This window comes from Ixodes scapularis, unplaced genomic scaffold (assembly GCF_016920785.2).
Source record: "Ixodes scapularis isolate PalLabHiFi unplaced genomic scaffold, ASM1692078v2 PGA_scaffold1__304_contigs__length_218370807, whole genome shotgun sequence".
In the NCBI taxonomy this organism is placed as follows: Eukaryota; Metazoa; Arthropoda; class Arachnida; order Ixodida; family Ixodidae; genus Ixodes; species Ixodes scapularis.
Window position 1 is genome coordinate 146,506,605 of NW_024609846.1, and position 25,749 is coordinate 146,532,353.

Consider the following 25,749-nt stretch of genomic DNA (forward strand, 5'->3'; position numbering starts at 1 on the left):
GTCTTTGACTGCACACGTTTCAAACCCATTGGTACATTATAAAATAAGAAATATGAAGCCGAATTACATGTTTTTTTTTAACACTGGTTGAAGATGAAAACAAATATATTTGTATACTCTTAATCTTATTTATGTCTCATCAGATATCATATAATTAGTCTGACACAGATCATCAACCCAGACTCGGTTAAAGGTAAGTTCAGCTCTAGTCGGTGGCAGGTTAACAGTAAACTGGAAGCTCCTCCACCTCTTTTGCACTTTAGAAGAGCGAACGCCGGAAAGGAGTGACCTCCTCTTCAGGATTCGCTTTGCTAAAGTGGAAAGAGGGGGAGGAGCTTCCACTTCACTCTTAACCTGTCTCCGACTATACTGCCGATCCACCGTTCGCCGCAAGAAATGTTCCGCAAATAATATATCATACCTCTGCTTTATCGAAACAACTAACTTCACAAAAAGAAAAAAAAAAAGGTCACCCTTTTCTGCTTAGGTTTGTTGTCCGCTTTTCGTTTAGAATATGGGCCCCACTCCTCGCAGTTCTGTCTCATATACGAGATAAAGTTGCGTGAGAGCTCTTCCAAAAAGCAATTTTCATAGATGGCAAAAGGAACGTATAGACCAACTCAGCTCACTGACGCCATTCCACTGCGGTGGCGCTGCTGTCGGTACTGCGCAAGCGCAAACGCTTCACTCCTCCCGAATCTGGTTTCTGCGCACGCGCACTGCCCACACCTGGTGTGGGCAAACGCGGGCATGTTTGGAAACACTGAGTTGGTCTATACGAAAGCAGACTTTGCCGAAACTTCCCTAGATTCCTTTATGGGCTGTCATTAGTGCATGGATACGTGCACCTATCAATATCTACGGGGACGCGCGTTCCCTATTCTTCGTTTCACTTTAAGTGAAACGCTACAAGGTGATGGGACCTGTTGTGGGTTGCTAAAAACCACTGGTAGTGCAAGGAAGAAAAAAAATTGACCGCATCTCCACGTGGTGAATGATGTTGATTGGGGCGAAGCTCTGATGGTGCTTGTCTGCGTAGACGGCTGAGGCGCAGCGTGCCGAGCCTTTCGTTCATTTTCATCCATGTCAGAAAGAGAATGTGTGGTATGGAACGTGGTTATAGTATACGAATTTGAGCATTTGACCGCATCGCCCTCTCGTCTATAAACGTTGAGCCAATGCCTGCAAAGTTTAACGCAATTAGTATATACGCATTTGACCGCAGCGCCTTCTCCTGTATAGACGTTGAGCGGCTACATGCAACGTTTCATCCATGACATCCCCAGCTCTTGAGTTACTACCACATCTCAGAGCCCCCTACTCGTCCCGCAGTCGTGGCCGAGTGGTTAAAGGGGTCGTGAAACGATTTTTCTACTTCTTCCTCCTTAGCTTTAATCCTCAACTCAAATGCGAATTGTGTAATCACGTGGTCGTGACACTCCCTCGGCACCGGTGCGATGACTCCTAGCTTCCACCGTTCTTTTTGTGCACACCATAGAACTTGTCATTCCCCAGTGACAATAAGCGAGCGCATATGTCCGAGTGACGCAGTTCTCGTGTCCAATGCATGAGCTGGGCTCTGCTGACGTCAGTTTGGCGCCGGTGACGCGCTTTTGAAACCGCGGATGTATCATAGTAAAAAGGCGGAGAGCTTTTGAAGGCAAACAGCTACAAAATAGTCCGCTAAATTTTGAAGTGTTAGTACTGAAAAGCTGGCTTTTGACTTTCTAGCCTCTTTCTTTTGGCCACTAAACGATATGTGATTAGTAAAGTCCCAATTTAATATCATTCATCTCAACCCAAAATTCGTTTCATGGCCCCTTTAAGGCGATGGACTAGAAATCCATTGGGGTCTCTCCGCACAGTTTCGAATCCTGTCGACTGCGCAAACATTTTTTTTTTACATTTTTTTTTTATATTTTTGTTTTACACGAGCACGTGAGCACGTGAGCTCAGGAGCTCACGAGCACGAGCACGAGCACGAGCACGAGCACGAGCACCAGCAAGATCGATGTGAGCACGGACGCTGGACGGACAAGGCTAGACCCTAAGGAGCTTCGCCCCTAAAAGGAAGATCCGAGATCGGCAGAGGCACGAGAGGATCGGCGGCGGCGCCAGACGGAGCTCGGCTGATGAGCCACTTGATAGATGCTGCCCTTGACTGTACCGCACATACGTAAAAATCTCACTCAGTAAATAAGTGTTTTGTTACCGGTCAACCTTCTTGACCGACTCATTCCGCTAAATACTGCAACAGGACCAATCGGACCGTGTTAAAAGCGCGCCATCGTGGTATGCGTCGCATTTCCGTACGTGTTCTATCATTGTCGGACCAATCAGAAAGAGAAAAGGCCTAGTGATTCGCGCTGTTTTTCAGGCTGCTCGATTGGTCCCATTACATCGTCGGCTAGGTCTGTACTTAAGCTGAAACAAAGTATAGCAATAGTTCTTTGGCGTCCAGTGAATCGACCCTATCAAAAGCCTTTTAAGAACGCAATTACCTGGTTTCACTTAAAGGGTAACTGCAAAGAAAAAAATGTTTTTTTAAGCAGCCTAATTGGGACAAGCATGTCACAAAATAAATGTTCCGCGAAAAAAAAAAATTTTTAGCAATATTTACATTACAGGACGTAATTTAGTCGGAGTCAGAACCTCTCCACATTTGAAACTCCCGCTCTTTCGACCCCCGCGGAGGAGAAGTACGCCCCGCCCCTCACTCTTGGATTTGCTCTTGGGTTGACTTAGCTGCGGAGTTGAACGACGCAGCGTCTTGACTTTCGGTAAGATCTGGCAACAACGCACGTTAAACATGGCGCCGGTAGTGGGAAGTTTTCGTAGACCGCGTTTCCCCCTCCGCTAAGCCCTCCGCAACGAAGAAGTTGCTACTGCGCCTGCGCGCCGATAGCCTTGTCTGTAGAGTTCCGTGTATCGTAGCGGGTTGCGGAGGGCGTTGCGGGGCGGTAAAAACGATCTACGAAAAACGATCTAATGCTTTGGTTAGACGGGACACGGGAAGCTGCGCGGTTTGCGAGCCCATAGCGAAGACGTGACCGGAGAAGTGCCCCTGTGATGGAAGACGGAAAGTATCATTCGTAATGGTCGTGTGTGCTTTGAAAGCGAAGGTAGTCACAGGGTCCACGAGTGTGCAACCACAAGCCGACGTTTACGACAGCGCCGCGTTGACTTCGGCGATCTCGTTCTGTTTGGTGCAACACGGCGATGCGACAAAGAACAGAAACGTTCGTGGTGGGTGTGGTGCGGTGCTTGGAAGTAGACGCCCACACTAACACGGAGCGCAAATTGGTTGTTGTGGGGTTGCGGTTCAACGGGTTCAGTCCCGTCGTCGTCAGCTGATTCATTCAAACTGGTCCGGGAGGATACAGCGAGCGTTTTTAAAAGTAGATCTTCCTTCGTTTCGTTTCAAAATGTGGAAGATTACCGACGCATACCGTGAGTAAAAAGCTGCGGGCGTTTTCAACAAAATGACGTCGTTTTAATTGAACAATGAACTCCGAATCGTTGTCCTCAATCCGCCGCTTTTATGCTTCGTGATGTTGGACTGCGTATGCACAGTGACGTGTTGCGCACATCATGCGGTGTGAATAAATTTTGGGCAAGATTTCCTACCTGCCCACAGATGCATGAGCTAAGACCATTTTTTACGCAGTGAACATAGTGTTTTTAGGGGGGGGGGGGGGAGGGGGGGGGGAAGAGGCGCTGTGCATTTATTACGGTACAATCACTTGAGAGTAAAGAAATTAGGGAGGGCCAGCAAGCTATCCGAACTTTATCTCTTTGCTCTCTGGCACTGCCCCTAGTTTCAAGTGTCAGTTTCAGTAGGCATACCTACTATCAGCCAGCAAGTACAAACTGCTCTAAAGCAGGTAAAAGACTGGGAAGTCGGGACGGTGCGGACTCCGTGTTTCGCGCTTTTCGCAAGGTGACTGAGGAAGTGCTTTTGCAAGGTATGCGGAATATGCGACCGATTTTGTTATGCCCATCGTTCGTGTCTCTCCAGCAAAACGAATAAGATAATCTACAAAGTCGCAATCACAAGCTAAGATTTACGGTAACAGCACACGTGCATTCAAACAACTTTACGTAAGATGGTTCGGAAGCCGAGAAAAAAAATCTGTCGGCTACCGCAGAATTCGGACGTCTGAAGGCTTCTGCGGACAGCTATTACGTAATGCCTGGCTGTGCCAGGTTTTTTACGTAACAGCTGTGTCTAGTCGCGAACGTTCGGTGCACCCGGTGCCAATCTCGACGGCCTTCGGAGCGATATGACGAGAAAAATAACTGGACACGTTTGTCGCTACGCGAACGCCCGATTGCCTCCATCCAAATAGCATACCTTTCCAGGCGACATGGCTGCTGGAAGGCTCGCTGTCAAGATCTCTCATCTGACATCTCCGAAAAATCGGCATTTGCACGCACAAGCAAAATAAAAATAATAATAATAACAATAAAAAGCACGCTAAGCAAGCAAAGAGGAAAATGAAAGAACCGTGCTATAAAAGTCAAAACCTCGCGTCGCTTCCTATCACTAACACCTACGACAGCTGCTAAACACACACTATTTCACTTCAAGAAGCCTCACTCAAGCACCTGGGTCAGCACGAAACACTGATCACTTCGGCGAAACGACTAGTCGAGGTAGGCTAGACAGGCGGGAGCAGAGACATCGGCGGCCATGAAAAAATGGCGAAGCTTTTGTTTGTTATGGTATGAATCCAAACGGAAGTTTTCGTCTTGTAAACCTTTTGTAAAGAATAATAACTCTCATCACATGGGTTATTCTTTAAACGTAAAAATATGCCGCTCAAAAGGAAATACAACTTACCACAAAGGTTTAACAACCAAGGTCTAAGCTGTGAATCAATCTCTTAGCCATTGAGAAGTATAGCAGCCAATGGGTGCTAAACGTCACGGAACACTAACTTTGTGGCGCGCGATTTAAAACGTACGAAATAGCAGTAAACTAAAATCAGTCTCACGCAATAAATAATGCTGTATTTGTTTTGTTTGTTTTTTCTCACGCGAAAATTGTTTTTTGACATGCTTCTCCAAATTAGACTGTTTAAGCAAAAAAACTTTTTTTTTTTCTTTCCGCGGCTGTCGCCACGCTCCCATGGAGCTGGGAGTTCCCAAGTTGTGCAAATGGCACCGTCTTGCTGGTATCGCTGTGTCGGCAGAAATACTTGATCGAGAGTAAATTATTCCACCCTGTTTGACGAGAGGCACCTGAGCAACGAAGACAGTGTCCACAAAGGAGGTCTGCGGGATAAAACTGGCGTCAGTGTTATACGGACGCACCTTGCATGTGTCCGTTTGCTCCTTATTTCATTATCTCCTTTTCGCATCGCCGAGAGAATTTTCGGCATTTTCTCGGCACCGCGGATTAGCATTAACTGCAAGAGGAAATGTGCGACAGCATTTTTTCCAACAACACTCGAGCCAGGGACAGCCTCCAGGCCAGCGGTTGTACTGCACTGGTTATATTTCTCATCTACGGGTGGGAGACTCGTCGCCCGTTGAGGCAGACCAAGTTCTAGGCTGTATAAACATACACACACCCCAATTTTTTTATCTGCTCTGATATCCGCGAGAGAGGAGCGCGAACGTGGCGCGTGGCAACAAATGGGAATGGCGTCATCCTTTTCCTCCCTGCACATTCGATCGGCGGCAAGAGAGTTTTCTGCGAGTGTGAACACGGCCTTAACTCTGACCTTGGGAAAAGTACCAATTTTCGCAGGATCCGTGCAAACGCCTTTATTTTCTTAACTAATTCGCGTATGGAGCAATATGAAAATGTGGCCAATTAGTCGCTCTTTTTGAAGAAACTGAGGTTGGCACATAATGTAGGAAAATTTTTAAAATTCTATTGTTTGAAAATACAGTCTAAGTGTGGAAGGCCCATAAATGCCGAAACTTCTACAGCTATTCAGATTAAACGACAAATAAGACACAAATTAAGAATATACAAAATGTGCCCCACCACCCACGGCTATTACTTATAAAAGTTAGTGCGCTGTAACTGGTGTTGTCTATTTTTGGTTCGTCGGAGAGTTAGCCTTCGTAACACGTGCGCTCTTCAACAAAGGAATGATTGGAGAAACAGAGATAGTACACCTCAGATCCCAAGCAATACGCTTTCTTTGTGTTTTACCTTGGTTTTGTCATAGCCTTGATTGCAGTTCTTTCATATTTAGCATTTTTGTCCTCCTTCTTAGGAACATAAAACGTGCACGCCTGCTCAGGACAGCATTGCAAATTATAGTGATGGTTACTGACAACCACCTGTTAAGCGATGCCAATAACATTTCAAGTGTCCCCAGAGTTCTTGAGGTCTAACCAATATGCCACACTACAGTTGATTTATGTAAATATTGTCACCTTTGTTACGAATTCTGATGCAGGTAGTTGGCAGTGTTATACAAGTGCAACCACTGTTCCCAAGACTATTTTTGACAGTTCAACAGCTTGTGACACAGCTCAGACCAACGTTGAAATTGAAACTACAGTTCATCGGCTATTCCCGAGATTGTGGAACATAAGTCTCCGTACTAAATTTAATTTCTTGACGGTGCTTGGAAACCGTTGATCACCGATGATCGATGGCCTATGGAGCGGTCAGGAAAGAGTTGAAGTGAAACGTAGTACGAGATAAGCGTTCAGGGCTGGATAGCTAGTTAGCACATCCGCTATAGGTCTCCTGCGTTGTCCAGGAGGCGCTGCAAGAGGGAATTGTTAGGATTTGCTTTGGGTAGTACGAACTTGAGCGTCTCAAACTGTTACACATGTAGAAGCGTGTCTGCTATTAGGCGGGACGCGATAACCAAGAAAATAGCAAAGAACCAAAGATACTCTAACCCCGTCGAAGCACAGGTCAAAGCTGAGACGATAAGAGCGTGAACCAAGAAAAGACGTGTCACATGTTCCGAAGAAAAAAACGTCGAGACACCAGATGTTCTGACGTCACCACCCAGAGGTAATAAATTTGGAACTTTCGATTGTCTTGCGAGGTTGAATCTAGCCAGTTTCGGAACTGGAAAGCTGTTTTTTTCGTTATTCAGCACAACACAGAAAGAAAGAAATCTCAGCGAAGGCGCCACAAATAGTGTGAGACGCAATCAGGTGAACTTGTACTACCCAAAATGAAAGCGCCACAGTTTGTTCAAAGCTTCGGCGCTGGATGCCTATAGTCCGACAGGGTGTCCGCCTTGTGTAAAACACCATTCCCGATTTTCTGCCTTTGTGCCCAACTACTCTACGTTTACACGTACGAATTTTGGGCGCTGCCATCTTGCTATTGGTGTGTTTACAAGGCTGAATTTAGCAGGGATCGAAGCTAATTTTGCGTATAAGTCAGGTGACATGAAGCCATGCGACGTCAATTTCCCCGCTAAATTTAGTGGAGAAATTTGCGGTTACGCCTAAACATCTTCTAGACTGCATCATGAACCAACTAGGCCAACAACAAGTTTTTTGCGCTTGTCCGTGTCTACTGCCTTGTGATTGTCCCTTGTGTCGCGCAACAAACTTCTAGACCGTATGATGAACCACCTAGGCAACAACAAGTTTTAATTGAGCCTTCACTCCCCCTGACAACCTAGCCCATAAACGTTGCACATTAAAAGTTAATAAATTGTAGTTCAATATTTATCTAATTAGTATGCTTTTTGCGCTCTCTGACTTCCGCCATGGCTGGCATGCAGTTTATTTCCGGAAGGTTAAATTTTTTTTCAACCACCCTATTTTTAATCGATTTTTGAAAATACACATTTTTAAATATTTTCACTAAAAATCGAATCGCGAAATTAAAAAAGGGCTGCGATAGGCAAACAAACATATATACTGAAGTTTATCTGCCAGAAGTTCAAATACGTTGTGTTTACACCTAACGGCGGTGTATGTGTACCACGAAATATTGTAACCCTATTTTTGCTATTTTCTTCTATTTATTGCGAGCCTTACAAAACATTTCTAGCGCTAATATCTATGAAATTCAGCACACAATTTGCAACTACATTCATAAATAACCGTTACAAGTTTCAGGAGCAAAAGCCGAGCAGTTGTCATAGAAATCGATCGTGCATTTCCTTCCAATAATGCTATTTTGCAAGATATATATTTCTCAAACAAAGGTGACGATGGAAACAAAAAAAGGGCCATGAAATGCAGAGCAGACATACTTAATCTACGCATTTTAAGAATAGGAAAGAAATCGGTCCCCTGTCTTTATTCTTCGACTCCGTTTCCTTACTTTTACCACAGTCTCGGGTTTTCTACAATATGAGTAAACTCTGCTCATTCGTACTTCCAAACAATGTAAGGCCGGAAACGCCACTTTTCACATGTTCCCACCGGGCTGAATTTTATTTACTCATACGTATTTGATATAAGGAAGAAGAGCATTTTTTCTTTTATGCAGTGGTATATAAAAATATTTTTAAAGACCAACCAATCGCTGTAATAACCTTTCAAACACCGGCTTATATAGTCAAGTACGAATCCTTGACGTTAATGATTTATGAAACACGTGTTCGTCTATCACCACAAGCAAGGGAAGTTGCAGAAAAAATTAAAGAAAAACGAGCAGCGTTCATCTGCTCAGCTCGCAGCCAGAACAAGAGGCCACGTAATCTGGAGCCGATTATATACCGCCAATGTGGATTATAGCCACGCGCTGGGATTTGCAAACCACAGCACACGCACTGAGTTCCAGACATTGTTATGGTTCGGCTATTGTCTCCATTTCAACGATTGGACACGGACCACTACACGAATGCTTGTTGACCTATCGATTATCACGAGCCCAAATTGAGTTCTCACGCAATGCTCGGGTTCAATCTATGGGCCGCATTCAAATATTGTTACTGAGGGCACTGCAACCCCTCAGCTACGTCATCAAGTTTTGCGAAGGAGAGATTGAAAGAAAACGCTCCCTTTAGTCCTTAAAATAGGCCGCAACAATGGCGTTTCTTGGTCAGTGGCGTTGCGTGCGAGTATACTTAGGTCCCACTAGTGCCAGTAAGCTCGTGTAACGTGAAAAAAAAAAACATTCCAAGCGAATATCGTTGCATAGCACCTTAAACTTAAAAAGATCCCTCCAAGGCCTTGCATGGTGTGCCATAAAATATATTTTTTTTTATATATATACTAGCAAAGGACTTTTTTTAGAAAGGAGTTTGTAAGTGTGTATGTGCGCGTGCGCGTGTGTGGGAACGCCTCATGGACTTCGTAAATATATATTTACGGCTGTGCGTGTTGTTTGAAGAACGAAATAAAATAGGCGACGTTTATTTTTTTCAAGGGGACGTATACTCTTCTACTATATACCATAAATGTCTTGTGTTTGAATCTGAACACAGCATCCGACATTTGACTGTGTAGGAAAGCACGTGATAATTTGCAAACAAAGGAATAAGCAGACATATGACTCCATTTATTCTATATTTGGCCTTCTCAGCCGGTCCTGAAAAGTTCAAATAACGGAACTTTCATCGGCCTTTCAGGCGACACACCTTTTAAGGCTGGAACTTTCCAGTTCTCTAAACTGTAAACGGAATACTTGAGTATTCTGGGGAGCTGCCCGACTCATTGGCTTCAGTCTCATCTGGGATGTAAATGGGAAAGTTTGAGGATGAGTTTGGGACAGCACAATAGACTTACTTAACATTGCGGGGAGACTTCCATGGGAAATCCCTGGTATATATTTGCGTCGTCTGGGCCCGATGAGCGGTTGTAACACTTACAATATACTCCCAGAAAAGAGAGGGTATATTTTTATACCCGTTGTCCTAAATAATGAACCCCAAAACTCGACATAAAGCGCACAGGCGTCGAACAAACGGTACCAACTTTCACTAGCGCCTTGATAGCCGAGTGGTTCAACTTATTAAAATAGCTAATGCGCGTGTTACTGACTACAAAAAAAAGTAACCGGGGTTTTCTTGGTCCTACTGCAAAATCTCGGTGTTTTTTTTTTTTTTCTTTTTCCGGAGTCTTTGTTACGTACTTCAGCTGTTTAAAGAGGTATATCTCACCATTATTAAGCCCCTCGTAAAAGTTGGGGACGTATGTTAAACTATAGTGCCCTGTACGTTGAACTTTAGCTTTCTGGTGCATTATATGGGACAAAAGTGTGTAAGACGACACCCTTTTTTTAGAGTGTACAATGCGATGCAATACACAACAATCTCTATTTGTTTCTTACAATAAAGTTCAATGCAAATCCAACATAAGCCACTACTGGCTTGTGCGTGGGACGCGAGAAGTGCCTCTGCATTTTTATTAGAGAATGATGAAACATGCCCTAGAGCATTCCATTGCAAAATAGGTAGAGTTTCTATCTCTAGAAAATTATAGCAAGAGTCTATTTTACTAATTCATTAAAGAGCAGTAATGTATAAGATATCTTGGATTTCGGCATTACTAACGTCACGCCATTAATTACAATTGAGCTTCTCGATGCGAATTAATTATCTAGAGACTAGGGTGTTTTTTTTTTACTTTGCTCAAGTATGCACGTTTTTGACAGCTTTTTTTATTTTGGGGATTTCATCTTGAGTAACTACTCGGATAATTCACTAAAATGTTGGATACATTATAATTTCTTGTGGCGTCTCTATATTCGGTATAAATAAATGGTTCAATAACTTTTCTATACGGTCTTAAAGTTGTTTCGTTTGTATTTTCCACCTTCTGTTTTTTGTTGAAAAAATATTTTATAATATTATAATACTTCTGGTCTCTAAAACGCAAGATTTCTAGTTCTTTATGCATTGAAGACAGTCCTCCTGTTTGGCATCTAAAGAAACTACGAGCCGATCGACGTGATGGTAACGGTTTATCAGAATGAGAACATGGCGGGTTTCTCCCGCGCGTGACCCCGTTGCCCAGTTCTTCGTAGTCCCATGTCCATTCTCCAACATGCTCCCACCCAACAAAGTCAGACCGACTGTTTTGCCGGAATTTCTAGAGGGTAAAGAAGCTGGATGGGCCTTCTTATCTTCACGCCCCTTCCGAGTCGAATTATGCAGGCACGCACTTTCTCGTCTCAGCCATGGAAGGCCTCGTCGACGACGGCCAGATCCCAGAATGTTCTTGGGCGATGGTCGTTCCTGAGAAGCATCACATCTCCCACTTGGATGCCCCTTGAGTCAGACGAGCCTACCGTGCGCGCAGATTGCACCTCCGAAAGATACTCCTTCCGCCATCTGGACCGGAATATGTCTAGCAGAGCTTCACGTATTTTCCACTACCTGGATAATTCTTGTCGAGTGGACCGTTCCGCTTGAACGGTTTTAGAAGGTAAAGACATATGACTTTTGCCGATTAGAAAGTGCGCAGGTGTTAGAACCTCTTCATCGGAGGATCAGGTAAATTTTGCTAGAGGTGGTGAGTTAATTACCGCTTTCACTTCTATGAGCACGGTCAGCAGTTCATCATACCTCAGACAGCTCTGCCTCAACGTCCTCCGCTACGCTGTTTTGACAGATCTTAGTAACCTCTCCCAGAAGCCGCCCCACCATGGGGCTCCTTCTCCCGAGAACTTCCAGTGTATTCTGTCGTGTCGGAAGTGTTCTAATACGTCTTCCTCGGCGTTGAGCCTCCATATCAATTTCAAATCCTTTGAAGCACGTTTAAACGTGCGTCAGTTGTCCGAGTAGATGGTTTTGCAGATACCTCTTCTAGGCCGTGAATCGTCGGAACGGCGCCAAAAAATCTGGCGTCATTAGACAGCATGTCGATTCCAAGTGGACTGCCCTGGTCACTGCGCAAGTAAATATTGCAATGTAGGCTTTTTCTGCTCCTGTGGAGGAGCGGTGAAACAATGGGCCTGCGAAATCAATGCGTACAACGGAAAATGGCTCCGATGAAGCTACTCGATCTTTAGGTAGGGGCGCATACGGTTCGCTTGCCGCATTTACAAAAAAAAAAACGCTTGCGAATTAAACACCGATTACTTGACTTATTAACCGCTTGGTGTGCTCGTAGTACCCAGAATCGGTCTCGCAATTCTGTTGACGCCTCTCTAACTCCAGCGTATAGTATTCTTCGGTGTTCCCTGTTGATTAGTAACTTGGTGAAGGCATGATCCGAAGGCAGGATGATTGGGTGTTGTTCGCTGCGCTTCAAGTTGCCCGTCCTCCGAGAATGGCGATATCTTGCTCATCTTTAAACGGTGCGAAGCTCCGTATTGTTGAATTCTCAACGAACTGCTCTCGAAACGCATCTTGCTGTGTCTTGATTATCGAAAAGGTTTCAGCAGCTTCTAGTACGGGCGTTGACAGTGGTCCTGCTCTTCTGTTTGGATTCCTCTAGTTAAAGCAGAATCGAAGTATCCAAGCCGTTATGCGAAGAACCCTCTGGAGGAAGTTAAACTTGCCTAAGTCAAATAAGTCGAGCTTCATGCTTTGGTAAGTGTGAAGTACTTGGGTATTTTTTTCTTCTTTCTGGCCCTCCTCATTTTCTTTCGTTATTTTCTGAGGCCAAGCAGATACAGCTAAGCTCAGCCATGCCGGCCCATTCCACCAGAGCGTATTCTGAACTAGATGTTGCGCCGTTATTCCTCGAGTGAGCAGCTCAGTCGGATTTGACTCGCCTGGGCAGTGATGCCACTGGCTAGGAGAGGATAGAAATGGAATCTCTGCGACTCTATTTGAAACGAATGGCTTCCACCTGCTTGCTACAGATTTGATCCAATAGAGGGTCACCATCGGGTCTGACCAAAACCATATCTCTCCACTTGACGATAGATTCTTTCTCACGTTATTCATGAGGCGAGCCGCTGTAAGGGTTGCTAGTAGCTCCTATCTTGGCAACGATACATGTTTGATTGGGGCCAATCGTGACTTCGAGATGACGAGTCGGACGTCCAAATTTCCATTTCCATCTTGGGCCCTGGAGTAAATAGCAGCTCCGTAAGCTACCTTGCTGGCATCTGCAAAGACGTGGAAGGTCGTGCCATCATAAAGGGGTACCGACCGGAGAATGCGAAGTTTTCCTAGTAAAGCGAGATTTCCACACCAGCCTTCCCATTCTTGGTAAATGTCTTCGGGTAGCAGGTCATCCCGCTCTAAATCGCGATGCCAAATTCTATAAAACAATATTTTGGCTTTGATTACAAATGGCGATATAAGCCCAACGAGATCAAAATGCGCAACGTCGCTTGAAGTACCAGTCTTTTAGTACATTTTGCTGACATGATGAACAGGATCAAGCTGAACACTTCGAAGTGTAAAGTGTCGGTTTCTGGGTTCCAGAGCACACCCAACACCTTCCTCGCGGTCGTCAATTCGAAGTGGATGTCCGCTACTCGACGTAACTCGCGGCTATTAGTTGGCCAATTGCGAAGACGCATTCCCGCTTATCGTAGCCGCTGTATCACACATCACTTGGGTTTCCTCGACGGTCTGTGCTCCTGTCACATAGTAATCTACATAGAATTGGTTTCCCATTTTGCTTGGCGTTTCTGGAAACCGGTCCTTCAGATTTTCAAATCGATGCCGCAGGGTAGCCGCCAAGACGAAAGGGCCTTAGGTTGCTCCAAAGGGTACTCGATTCATTCGCCAGGCTTCAATAGGTGGCAGGTCATCTCCGCAAGCAGGCGGATACGGGTACCATAAGAACCGTGGAGCATTTCTGTCTTGTTGAGCCAACCTGATCTGGAGGAACGCCTTCTCAATATCTGCCGTAATCGCAATGTGGTATGTACGGAACTTAAGCAGGTCTAAAATGTCTGGATTCAAACTTGGCCCCTTGTGAAGTCTGTAGTTTACTGACAACTGTCAGGAACCACTGGACGAGGCATCGAAGACTATTCGCACTTTAGTAGTTTCCTTTTCATCTTTAATGACAGCCTTGTGTGGCATATAGTACCATGGACCATCCATATGTTCCTCTTCTTTCTCGGCAAAGTTATTTTCAAGGTACTCTCGAATGACTCTGTCGTACCTAATCAACTGTTTCCCGTTTTTTAGGAGGCGCCTGGACAGTCTTTCCAGCCGTCTCCAGGCTATATCTTCATTGCTGCCCAAGTCTTTGACGTTCTTTTTTCAAGGAAAACAATTATAGTTATCACGTTTCTTAATTGTGGATAGAAACCATTGAAGGACTTCGTCCGTAGTTACGTCGTGTTGCTTTTTCCAGGACGCCAATTAAAGGTTTCAATTTCCCAAAACGTCTGCAACTGTTGAGAAAGCTGGTCGCTTTGATGTCAAGTCATTACCTTCATAACAGTTGCTTGGTGCCAGCCCATGCACTTCCGGTAATTGCCGTACCTGCCCTTGCAGTGTCCAACCAAACATTGTTTCTACCGCTGTCAAATCTCCGTCAAGTCGCTTGATGAACCCAGTGACAGCCTTCCAGTAATTATCCGCTCCGATCAGTGTCCGAGGTTTGCGTTGTGATCCTTCGGCACGAGGTGCCGCTACTGATCGATCCAAATCCATGTAAACGTACAGTGGTTGAAGAGGATCCGATTCGCTAACTGGATCCGATGCGCTGCTGTCGCATCCATGGCTACGTTTACATGGATGCGAGAGCAGCACATCGGATCCAGTAAGCGAATCATATCCACTTCAACCACTACGTTTACATGGATTCGGATAGACCAGTAGCGGCACCTCGTGTCGAAGGATCACAACGCAAACCTCGTGACCTTCAGATTGTTTCCGAGGTGTCCGGTTTGCTTAGCTGCATGCAAAGCAAAGCTCCCGTAATCCCTTGCTTGAGCCCTCGATCCCATCCGCTAGCGCATACATGGAGAGTCTCGATTCGGATTGACCATCTCAAACCACCCGTTCCAGTGGATCGGATCGGATCTGATCCGATCCGATTTGATCCAATTTGTTTACGTGGACGGATTCGATTTGTCAACTGGATCCGATGCGTTGCAGTCGCATCCATATAAACGTAGCCCATGTAGACGTAGCCAATGTGTGTTCCAAGCCTTCCGGGTACTTATCCGTCACGGTGGCGGGAGGGGGGGATTAAACGACGCCGGCTGTCTTCTGAGAAGCAATTCAGGGATCGTCCAGCAGCCAATTTGAAGACCTTAGAACGGTTCCCCACCCCTTCGTGGGATTCGGAAATGGGGGATAATCGTCGTCTTGAGCTCCGCTGGTCCGATTGTCGTCGGTCGCTTCAGGAGAAGCACCGCCCACGGAATCCTCCTTTCCCTCGGGTGTCCACAAAAACCCCGGCCGTTCGTGGGACGGTCGTCTTCGATCAGATATTTTGCTATGAAATAAATCTGTTAAGTTTTCCATTCTGTTTCCCCGACTGGCTGGTTCGGACGTTGTTCGAGAAAAAGGTTGGACGCCAGCGAGATGGCCATGCCACCCGAGAGACAAGGCTGGGGGGTCGAGACCTAACAGATGGATGGCAGCGCTGGAATGCTAAACAACGCGGATCAAGACCCGCTCCGGACTCCACGAACCGATGACCACAAATGTGGGTGAGTGTTCGGCCTTTGTCCCTAGAGACACACCAGGCTTTCGCTACAATTAATTGTTTTGTTAGACAAAGCGGGTGGTTGAAACTATTCTGAGGCGTGGGTATTAAAGAAGCCATCAGGATAGTAACAGAGCAAACATTCAGAGAAATCATGAACCTCAGTTCTTTAGGAAAGGCAGATCTGATTCTAATTTGTGAGGAACTGGGTGTGGAGGGGGTGAGAAACAAAACGAAGGCGCTCATCATTGAGGCCATTAGAGCCACGGACGCAGATCCGGCGGAACTTGCGGAGAGTTCGGTCTTAGCTAAGGACAGACAAAGAGAGAATCTCGAAGAGAGGGAACGAAGCGACCGCATTCGTCGCGAGGAGCTGGAGAAGACACAGCAAGAGATCGAGCTGAAAAAACTAGATCTCGAGTTGAAGGAATGTCAAACGGAGGGCGGGAACGGAGCGGGCTCGGCCGGCTGAGACAGGATATTCTTCAAAATGAAAAACCTTATGCAACCATATAAGGCAGGAGAGGATATTGGCCTGTTTCTGGTGAATTTCGAGCGCACTTGTGAAAAGGTATAGAGTTCGCTGGCCAGACCTGGGCGCAGAGACTGCTAACCCTGTTGCCGTGTGAAGAAGCCGACGTCGTAGCGCGGCTCTCAAAGAAGGACGATGAGAGATACGACGTGATGAAGTCGAATCTCCTTAAGAGATACCGTCTTTTCATGGAGGCGTTCCAGTTGCGCTTCCGACAGGCCAAGAAGGGGAAGGAGGAATCGTACCTTGAGTTTGTTTATGACCTAACGGCCAATCTCATTGAATGGCTAAAGAGTGCTGAAGTGTTCGAGAATCTCGAGAGTGTAGTAGGGTGCTTCTGCTTGGAGCAGTTTTATCTCTATCCGGGAGCAGACGCGCCTCCGGATCCTCGATCAGAGGGAAGTAAAAACAACCCAGAGGGCAGCAGAGCTGGCAGAGGAGTACGCGGTACGCAGAAACCTTCACGAGGAGGACCACTATGGTTCGTGTTGCCGGGACACAGTGCCAAAAGGATATCCGTGAAAAGGGAAATTCGGAGAAGAAAATCTCACAAAGAAGGCTGCGCCCGAAACCCAGGGTAAGGAAAGGAGGGGTCGGCAGGCAACAAGGAAGAGTTTGGGCACAAAGCCTGAACGAAAGAGGGCGTTCCAAGCCAAGAAGCCAATGGTGTGCTTCAAGTGTCAGAAACCGGGGCATATCGCAGCCGGCTGTTGGGCTCCCAAAGTCGTGTTTTCCTACATAAGCGACAACGAGGAAAACGCGAGGTTGCTGGAGCCGTACTTGAGCGACCTGACGGTGAACGGGAAGGCGTGCAGGGTGCTCCGAGACTCGGCTGCCACAATGGACGTGATCCACCCAACCTACGTGGATCCTAACGGGTATACGGGGGGCTGTGCGTGGATCAGGCAGGTGGTCGAGGAGCACAGTGTGTGCCTCCCGGTCGCCCGAGTTTGCATAGAGGGCCCGTTTGGTACGCTCCACACCAAGGCCGCGGTGTCCGGCAGCCTGCCGCTTCAGTACCCCTACCTCTTCTCAAACAAATCTGATAAGATGCTCCGAGACAAGAGTCTTAGCTTTCCGGTGGGTTTTGTTCAAGCTCTAACTCGCTCTAAGGCAACAGACCTCGCTACAAAATTGCAGTACGAGTCGGAGTGTTCGGATTCGGCCAGAACGGTGTGGAAAAAAGTTGCCGACGAAAAAACTACGGATCAGGCGGGCTAGTACTCAGGCACCTGTAAGGGAGACTGATCACGAGATCGCGGAGGCTGAGCCAAGCGCGTCGGAAGATTATCAGCATCACGGAGGGGAGCTGGAGCCAGAGGGAATCACCCTGACACCTGCGTCAGCTAGTTTTCAGAGACTCTTGAGCGTCAAGCGATCAACTTTGATCTCAGAGCAGGACGAGAATCATTCGCTCCAAAACTTGAAAGAGTGTTGCCAAGAGGGCCTAGCTCGGAAGAACGTTACGTTCCACAAGCGGTCGGTTGTCCTCTACCGAAAGCATCCAGACCGAAAAGGGGTGGAATTTGATCAACTTGTCGTGCCAAGCAGGTACGGACGAGACCTTCTCCACCTGTCCCACGGCATCTCGTGGTCTGGCCATTTGGGTACCAAAAATACGAAGGCACGCTTGCTGCGGGAATATTACTGACGTGGTTGTTTTAAAGAGGTGGAGGAGTTCGTCAAAACCTGTGACGCATGCCAACGTGTGGGGAAGCCCCACGATAAGTGGAAAGCACCCATGAAGCTGGTTCCAATCATCACAGAGCCCTTTAGGCGGCTTGTGATTGATACCGTGGTGCCACTTCCGGTGACTGAGTCGGGATACCGATATATCCTCAAAATCCTGTGTCCAGCAAACAAGTTTCTAGAGGCTGTCCCGCTTCGGGATCTCAGCTGTGCTGCAATTTTTGACGCGTTGTTGTCTGTATTCAATCGCGTGAGTTTTCCTTCTGAGATGCAGAGCGACCTGGAAAGTTTATTCACAAGCGCGCTAACCATTACCTTCTTTGAAAAGTGTGGGATTCCCATTAGTCACAGCTCGGTGTGCCATCCTCAAAGCAACAGTGTGGAAAAATGGCTCTCGGTGCTCAAGCGTGTCTTGAGAGCCCTGTGCTTCGAGCAAAAACGGGACTGGGAGTCGTGCTTGCCTGCAACAATGTTCGCGCTCCGAACAACGCCTCACGAGGTAACCGGATTTAGCCCGGCAGAGCTAGTGTATGGCCGCACGTTGAGATCGCCGCTACAGATGGTTCGGGAAACCTGGGAGGACCGGGGGGAGGACCGAACGGTCGTAGAGTATGTTCTGCAGCTACTCGAACGCCTGCAAGGCGCAAGGCGGGTAGTAGGCGACAACTTAAAGGCAGCTCAGGCGAAATCAAAAGCCTACTATGACAAAACCACTAAAATTCGCAGTTACGAGTTTAAGGATCAGGTCATGCTATTGAGACCGTCGAAAAATAATCGTTTACACGTTCAATGAGAGGGATCCGCTGAGGTCACGAAAAAACTCTTCGAGACTAACTATGTGATGAAACTGCCTGGAAAGCGTAAGGAACTAAGAATTTACCACACCAACCTAATGGAACCTTACCGGCAACGCGAGGGAGTGGTAAACATGACACTAAAAGCACCTGAGGAAATGGACCTAGAGATGCCAATAATGGAAGAAGGAGGCGGGAAAATCGCGGCTGAGGATATGTTGCGCGAAGCAGTAACAAAGAGGGACCTGCAACCCGATCAGGTTAATCAGCTGGCCTACTACGTGTAGTGTCTACTGTAGTGAAATCTAGCCATAAATCTGGCTTGGTCTGGCAACTGTGACACTCTCCAAGATGGCTACCAACTAACGAATAAACGCCAGTACGTTGTTGTTTTAATCCAAAGGAATCCTTCCCTTTCTCTACATCTCCAACATTACAATGGCGACGATGATGCGTTAGAACAACGCAAGAACCGCCCAGCAGCAATTTTGAACCGCACGGACCCCTCCACACCCAACAGCGGACGTCTTGTTTGACGGGATGGAGCACAGCATGCTCCCCACGTTTTCCTTCTTCAACGCGCGTGCCACTGACGCCAATAACGTCGGCACCGAGTGGTCGAAGTGGGTGAGACGCTTCGAGAACTTCGTAGTGGCCTGCCGCATCACAAGCGACGCCCGTAAGACCGCTTTGCTGCTACACTACATCGGGGAGGAAGTCCATGACATCTACTGCGCGCTTCCCGAACCTCCTGTGACCGCACCTGCGGCAACAGCGTCAGCTGTCTCAAGCACCGCTGGCGAAAGCCCGCTCTACACCGCAGCACGCAAGAAGCTGGACGCCTACTTCGCTCCAAGGGTCAACACAACCTTCGAGGTCTACCGTTTCCGACAAGCCAAGCAAGTAGAAGGAGAGTCCCTTGACTCATTTTACGCCAAACTACGACAGCTAGCGCGACACTGCGGATTCGCCGATCCGGACACGGAAATCAAAAATCAGATCCTGCTGTCTACAACATCGTCACGCCTTCGCCGCTATGCCATGCAGCATGACCTCGATTTGGAGGGAATCCTCAAACAGGGCAAGCTATTTGAGGAAGTGGAGCACAACGTTACCTTGATGGAACAAGGAAGCCAGCAGCAGCCCAACGAGAACACAGTGGTAGCGATAGCAGCGAATGCCAAGCTGTCTTCGCACCACTACCCGTCCAAGCGCCACCAGAAAATCTCATCACAGCCTCGTGAGAATTCACGTCGTCAACACCCGGACGCATCATGCTACAACTGTGGAGGATCATGGCCGCACGACGGTGGTCGATCCAGCTGCCCAGCCAGAGGCAAGTCCTGCAGGTCATGCCAGAAGGTTGGCCACTTCTCCAAAGTATGTCGGTCGGCTCCAGTCACCGTCCGTGCTATACGCAAAAACGCTGGCTCGGACAGCGACGAGTACACTTTCGCAACTGACACTTCACGCGACATCTCGAGGTCACCGCGAGTGATCGTGGAAGTGAACGGTACGCTAGTAGAATTTACCCTCGATACAGGAGCTACTGTGTCAACCGTGGGATCAAGTGACCTGACGAAACTCGGGCTCCGTCACAGCTTGGAGCAAAGAGGTGTAAAACTTTTCGCATACGGTGCAACGTCCCCAATGCCAGTGCTTGGCAAACTGTCCGTGACCATGAAATACAAAGCTCAGAAAGGCACAGACGAAATCTTCGTTATACACGGTGACCATCCAGCCCTTCTGAGTTTTTCTGCAGCCTCACGTCTGGGTTTAGTCAAGATCACCTACAACGTCGAAGACACCCTGACGGAAAACAATATTCAGCAACAGTACGCCCAGCTATTCACGGGAGTTGGATGCCTTCGAGACCAACAGGTACGCCTGCATGTGGATGACAGTGTGCCACCAGTCGCACAACCACACCGTCGCATCTCTTTTGCCATGAGGAAACCACAAGAGGCAGAGCTGAGTAGACTGCTAGCACTCGACATCATTGAGAAGACTGAAGGGCCAACACCGTGGGTGTCTCCGCTTGTTCTAGTGCCCAAGCCTTCTTGATCAGGAAGCTTTGAAGATGTGCGTAGACATGCGATGCGCCAACAAGGCGATCTGCCGCGAGCGGCACGTCACGCCAACAGTTGACGACCTCCTCACAGCACTCAATGGAGCAACGATGTTCTCCAAACTCGACCTCAAGGAAGGGTACCACCAGCTTGAGTTGCACGAGGACTCCCGGCCAATAACAACTTTCTCGACACACGCCGGACTCTTCAGGTACAAACGTCTGAACGTTGGTATCAACTCAGCAGCAGAAGTATTTCAAGACACCATACGACAAGTCCTCGGCGGCATTCCCAACATGCTTAACGTCAGTGATGATATCCTGGTTTATGGCACGACCAGGGAAGACCACGACAAAGCCCTTGAGGCAGCGTTGGAACGTCTGAGCAAGGGTGGGCTCACGCTAAATCCCAAGAAGTGTAGCTTCTTTCAAGAGCAGCTCACTTTCTTTGGACACGTTTTCTCGAGTGCTGGAGTACAACCAGATCCGATGAAGGTGTCGGCTCTCCAGAACGCTGCCCCACCAACAAGTGCCAATGAAGTCCGGAGTCTCCTAGGGATGTTCAACTACTGCGGACGTTTCTTACCCAATCTCGCAAACCTGACTCAACCGTTGCGCCAGCTGACCATCAAAGGAACTCCATGAACTTGGACCAGCGTTGAACAAAGAGCATTCGACGAGCTCAAAGGCATGCTCTCTAACTCTACTACTCTAGCCTATTTCGACCCCGAGAAGAGCACAGATCTCATCGTTGATGCTGCACCAGATGGTCTCGGTGCAATTCTCGCCCAGCCCTCCGCAGCTGGAACTAAGGTGGCTGCCTACGGAAGCCGAGCCTTGACGGCTGTGGAAACGCGGTACTCTCAGATAGAACGAGAGATGTTGGCTGTGGTCTGGGGTATCGAGTACTTCCAGATCTACTTGTTCGGCACCAACTTTCGAGTGCTCACCGACCACAAACCGCTCGTCAACATCCTGTCTAACCTACGTTCTTCTCCGTCAGCGAGGATCCAACGTCTGGCACTTCGACTTCAGCCATACAGCTTCGACGTCGCACACACCAAGGGGTCAACTAATCCCAGCGATTACTTGTCTCGACATCCACCGCAGACCCCTTCAGACAAGAAAGACAAGCTTCGCACCCTTGTAAAGATGTCAGAAGACTACGTGGTCTGCATAATACAGCACAGCTTGCCATGCGCCATGACCTTGGAAAATGTCTTAAAGGAAACCAAGGCTGACCAAGGTGACCAAAGCCTTGCAACTGCCGCAACTCGACAAAAATGTCTGGAAGGATGAACTTCTCCGTCCATTCTCCCGAGTAATGAGTGAACTCAGCGTGTCCAGAGAAGGACTGGTCCTGCGAGGGACGCGGATCGTGATACCTACCAACCTACAGCACAAGGCAGTCCACCTCGCACACAAGGGGCACCAAGGAATCGTCAAAACGAAGCAACTGCTGCGAAGCAAAGTCTGGTTCCCTGGGATAGACAAGCTTGTGGACAGTATTGTGAAGAGCTGCATTGCCTGCCAGGCGGCAACACCTGAACACCACCGCGATCCACTGCCTGCGTCCAAACTACCGGAGTGTCCTTGGACTGAGTTGTCTCTAGACTTCGCTGGCCCATTTCCTGATGGCAAGTATGCCATGGTCCTCATTGACGACCACTCAAAAATACCCAGTAGCAAGCATTCTGCGAACACTTGCCGCACCAGTTGTCATCAGCAAACTACGTACCATTTTCGCCCAGTTCGGCATTCCAACGGTGCTGAAGACTGACAATGGTCCTCCATTTCACAGCGGAGACTTCTCAAGATTCGCTGAAGAATTCGCATTCAAACACCACCGTGTCACGCCACTTTGGCCCGAGGCAAACGGTGAGGTAGAGAGATTTATGAGAACGCTCAACAAGCTAGTCTTGACAAGCAGAATTGGAGGCAAGGACTGGACGGAAGAGCTACAATCCTTCTTGCTAGCCTACCGCTCCACCCCACATGGCTCTACAGGAACTTCACCGTTCGAGCTCCTCTTCAAGCGCACAGTGCGTAACCTACTTCCGGTAATCCCCGACCCAGACAACAGTAGCCCTACTCACATCAACTCACAAAGAAACGACAAATCCAGGAAAAGATACAACAAAGAATATGCTGATGCACGGCGACATACTCAGCATCACAAGTTTGTTCCTGGTAATCTTGTAATCTGTAGACAGGAGAGGCGTAACAAGTTCACCCCTTTCTACGACCCCAAGCCCTACACAGTCATTGAGGTCCATGGATCTCGCGTCAAGGCCTCTCGCAATGGGAAAGTCATAACGCGAAACGCTGCCTTCTTCAAGGATGCATCGCAAGTAACCATCACGCCTGGACGAGAAGAATTGGACATCGAAGATCCAGGGCCCCCTCCATCAAACCCTGGCAGTCGCATCTCCTTAGACCATCGCTTATCTCTGGCCCCATCTGCACCGCCAGTGACCCAACCAAACAGTGCGGGGGCCGTTATCCGACAAGAGTTCGTCGTGCTCCACGTCATCTTTCGGACTTTGCAGTGTAGAAAACTTTTCTAACGAAATATTGATAAGGAAGTTTTTTTTTCAAAGAAACATTGCAAGTTAACGAACGTATCAGAAGAAGAAGAAGAAACTTAGGTGCTTAATGGCACAGCGGCAACTAAGGCCATAGTGTGCCAAGCACAAGGTAAGTTAAAGGCAATACTCAAAAGACCTATAGTAGGTAGTTCGATCTTAAAACTATGGAAAATGAATGATTAAAACCTTACAAGATGCAGGCCTATTAAGGCCTCCAGAAATTTCATACAATGCTCCACTAACCAGAGGCACTCTAAAGGAATTTCATTCACGCAAGGAAGTATGGAAGATGAGCTGACGATACAAGATCGCCGGCTCTCTGCCACCACTAATCTTCAGGCAAACGTAATAGAAAAGAAAACAAACTAAAATTCATAGCCGATGTAAGATGTCAATGCTATCTAAAAACTTAAAAACTTGACGGTGCGGCACAAGAGGTTCGTCACCCAATAATAATGCCGGGTGGAGCGGGACGCGATTCCGGAAAAAGGTAGAGAAAAAAGTGGTGCGTTCGTGATGGTACTTAGGACATACGATAAGAATATGCAAGACACTCAAAGACTCGTTACAGTGTTCACATTTCGGAGCTGCCCCTGCCCGTAGGAGGTACCATGCGTGAGATGGGTGTGTCCCAGTCTCAGACGACAGAGCACAACCTCAAAAAAGCGCTCCCTGTGTCGGCAACGTGCCCATTCCCGCAGGGTAGGTTTCACACAATGAAGCTTGTTGTGTATTTCCGTGTCCCATTCTAACTGCCACTTTTTCTGGATTGCTCTTTTAAGACAGTGTTTGTAATCAGTGTACGGAATGCACTTGATATCCACTTGTCTCTCGATGCACGTACTGGCAGCTCTATCAGCATCCTCATTTCCCTGAATACCGACGTGACTAGGCACCCAACAGAAATTGATGTGTAAATCTGATTTTGCTGCAGTGTGCACAATGTTCCGGAGCCTAGTAACCAAGGTATTCTTTGGTACATTCAAAGAAGCAAGTGCCTTTAAAGTGCTGAGAGAGTCTGAGTAGATAACAGAATGCTGGATAGCGTTTTCTATTATGAATTCAACAGCTAAAATTAAAGCATATAATTCTGCAGTATATATTGAGGCTCTGGCATCAAGACGCCTAACAACCTTCCATGTCTCGCTTTTAACAGCACAACCAACAGCAGAGCCACTCTTAGTACCATCTGTGAAGAAACTCCTACAGTCACTGTACGTATAAGCAACCTGGGAAAACTCCTGCTGCAGGGCAGCAACAGGAGTTTGCCGCTTATTATATTTGATCAGAGTAAAATTGATTATGGGTGCTACGCACTCCCAAGGAGCCACTGCCAGTGGAAGTTGGGCAACAAGGCTGAAACTGTCAAGGTTGTAAGCCTGTGAATATGTTTTAAGTCTCTGCGTAAAAGGGGGTACGACAGATGGCTTGTTCTGGAATGTAGTTTCATAGCGAGAATCCTGAATTGCTTCCTGGATCGGATGAGAAGGGACAGAGCGAATTTTTAATGCATACTGGAAGCCTAAATAAAACCGTCTTTTTTCAAGTGAATATTCATTACTCTCAGCATATAGGCTAGGAATAGGGGACGTCCGAAAAGCACCAGTGGAAAGCCTCAGACCTTGATGGTGGATCGGGTCCAACACCTGAAGGGTAGATTGACGTGCGGATCCATACACTACACATCCATAATCCAATTTTGAAAGAACCAAGCAGCGATAGAGACGAAGGAGGCATTCCTGATCGCTACCCCAAGACTTGTGTGAAAGCACCTTTAGGAGGTTCATTGACCTTGAGCATTTCTGTTTCAGGTAAAGTACATGACTACGGAAATTCAACTTTTTATCAAATATCACTCCTAGAAACTTGTGTTCATTACGAACAGGAATTGCTTGCCCCCTTAAGGTCAGACTAGGCTCTAGGATCATGCCCCTACGTAATGAAAAGTTGACACATACTGAACTATTTTGTCGTTTACCCTGAGACTGGGTTTTTTTTTTTTGTTTTTTTTTTTTTTGAAGAGCAGGAGTAACAGAAAAAACAGACAGGTCTCAAACTCAGCTACAAGTTTATTTCAACAACCTCCTCTTATATAGTTCTTTCTCGTCGTCATCAACCAATCACATACGACTTTTCCTCTGCACCGTGACTTTACAGGTTCCACTCTATCACAAAAGAAGCGGACACTCCCAACGTTTCCAAGTGAAAAGGTTCTAGCAGAAGATATGCCTCACAAAGACTTCAAGCAACTCTTTTGTGTCCTCAACAGTTTGAGACCTGTCTGTTTTTTATGTTACTCCTGCTCTTAAAAAAAAACTCAGTAAAAAAATCTTGTTCTCACTGTGTTGGTAACGCTTTCGACGTTCAAACCAAACGTCTACTGTCAGCGGGTTGTAGTTTGGATTTTATCGTTTCTAGTGCACGTAGACTGCTTGTACGCGCGTCGGTGACCGCTGAGAGGGTTCAAGGTAGAACCTTTGCAGTAATTCGTTATTTTCATGGTTTTTCTCATAGCCTAAAAGCCTTGGGTGCGAAGTTTAACGTTAATGTAGTTTTTAGGACGGACTTCCGTTTAGACAGGCTTACTCTGTTTTCCTTCAGACGTGGGGGATGTTG

General features: G+C 47.2%; 2 protein-coding genes across 2 annotated transcripts; both read left to right on the forward strand.

Annotated features, from left to right (window-relative positions):
- Positions 1 to 18,997: 18,997 nt before the first annotated feature.
- LOC120843397 lies at positions 18,998 to 20,541 on the forward strand. Its single transcript, XM_040214769.1, has one exon. The coding sequence runs from the start codon at positions 19,018 to 19,020 to the stop codon at positions 20,539 to 20,541; it is 1,524 nt and encodes a 507-aa protein (XP_040070703.1). The 5' UTR covers positions 18,998 to 19,017.
- A 1,647-nt stretch (positions 20,542 to 22,188) lies between these two features.
- On the forward strand, positions 22,189 to 23,112 carry LOC120843398. Its single transcript, XM_040214770.1, has one exon. The coding sequence runs from the start codon at positions 22,189 to 22,191 to the stop codon at positions 23,110 to 23,112; it is 924 nt and encodes a 307-aa protein (XP_040070704.1).
- Positions 23,113 to 25,749: the final 2,637 nt, after the last annotated feature.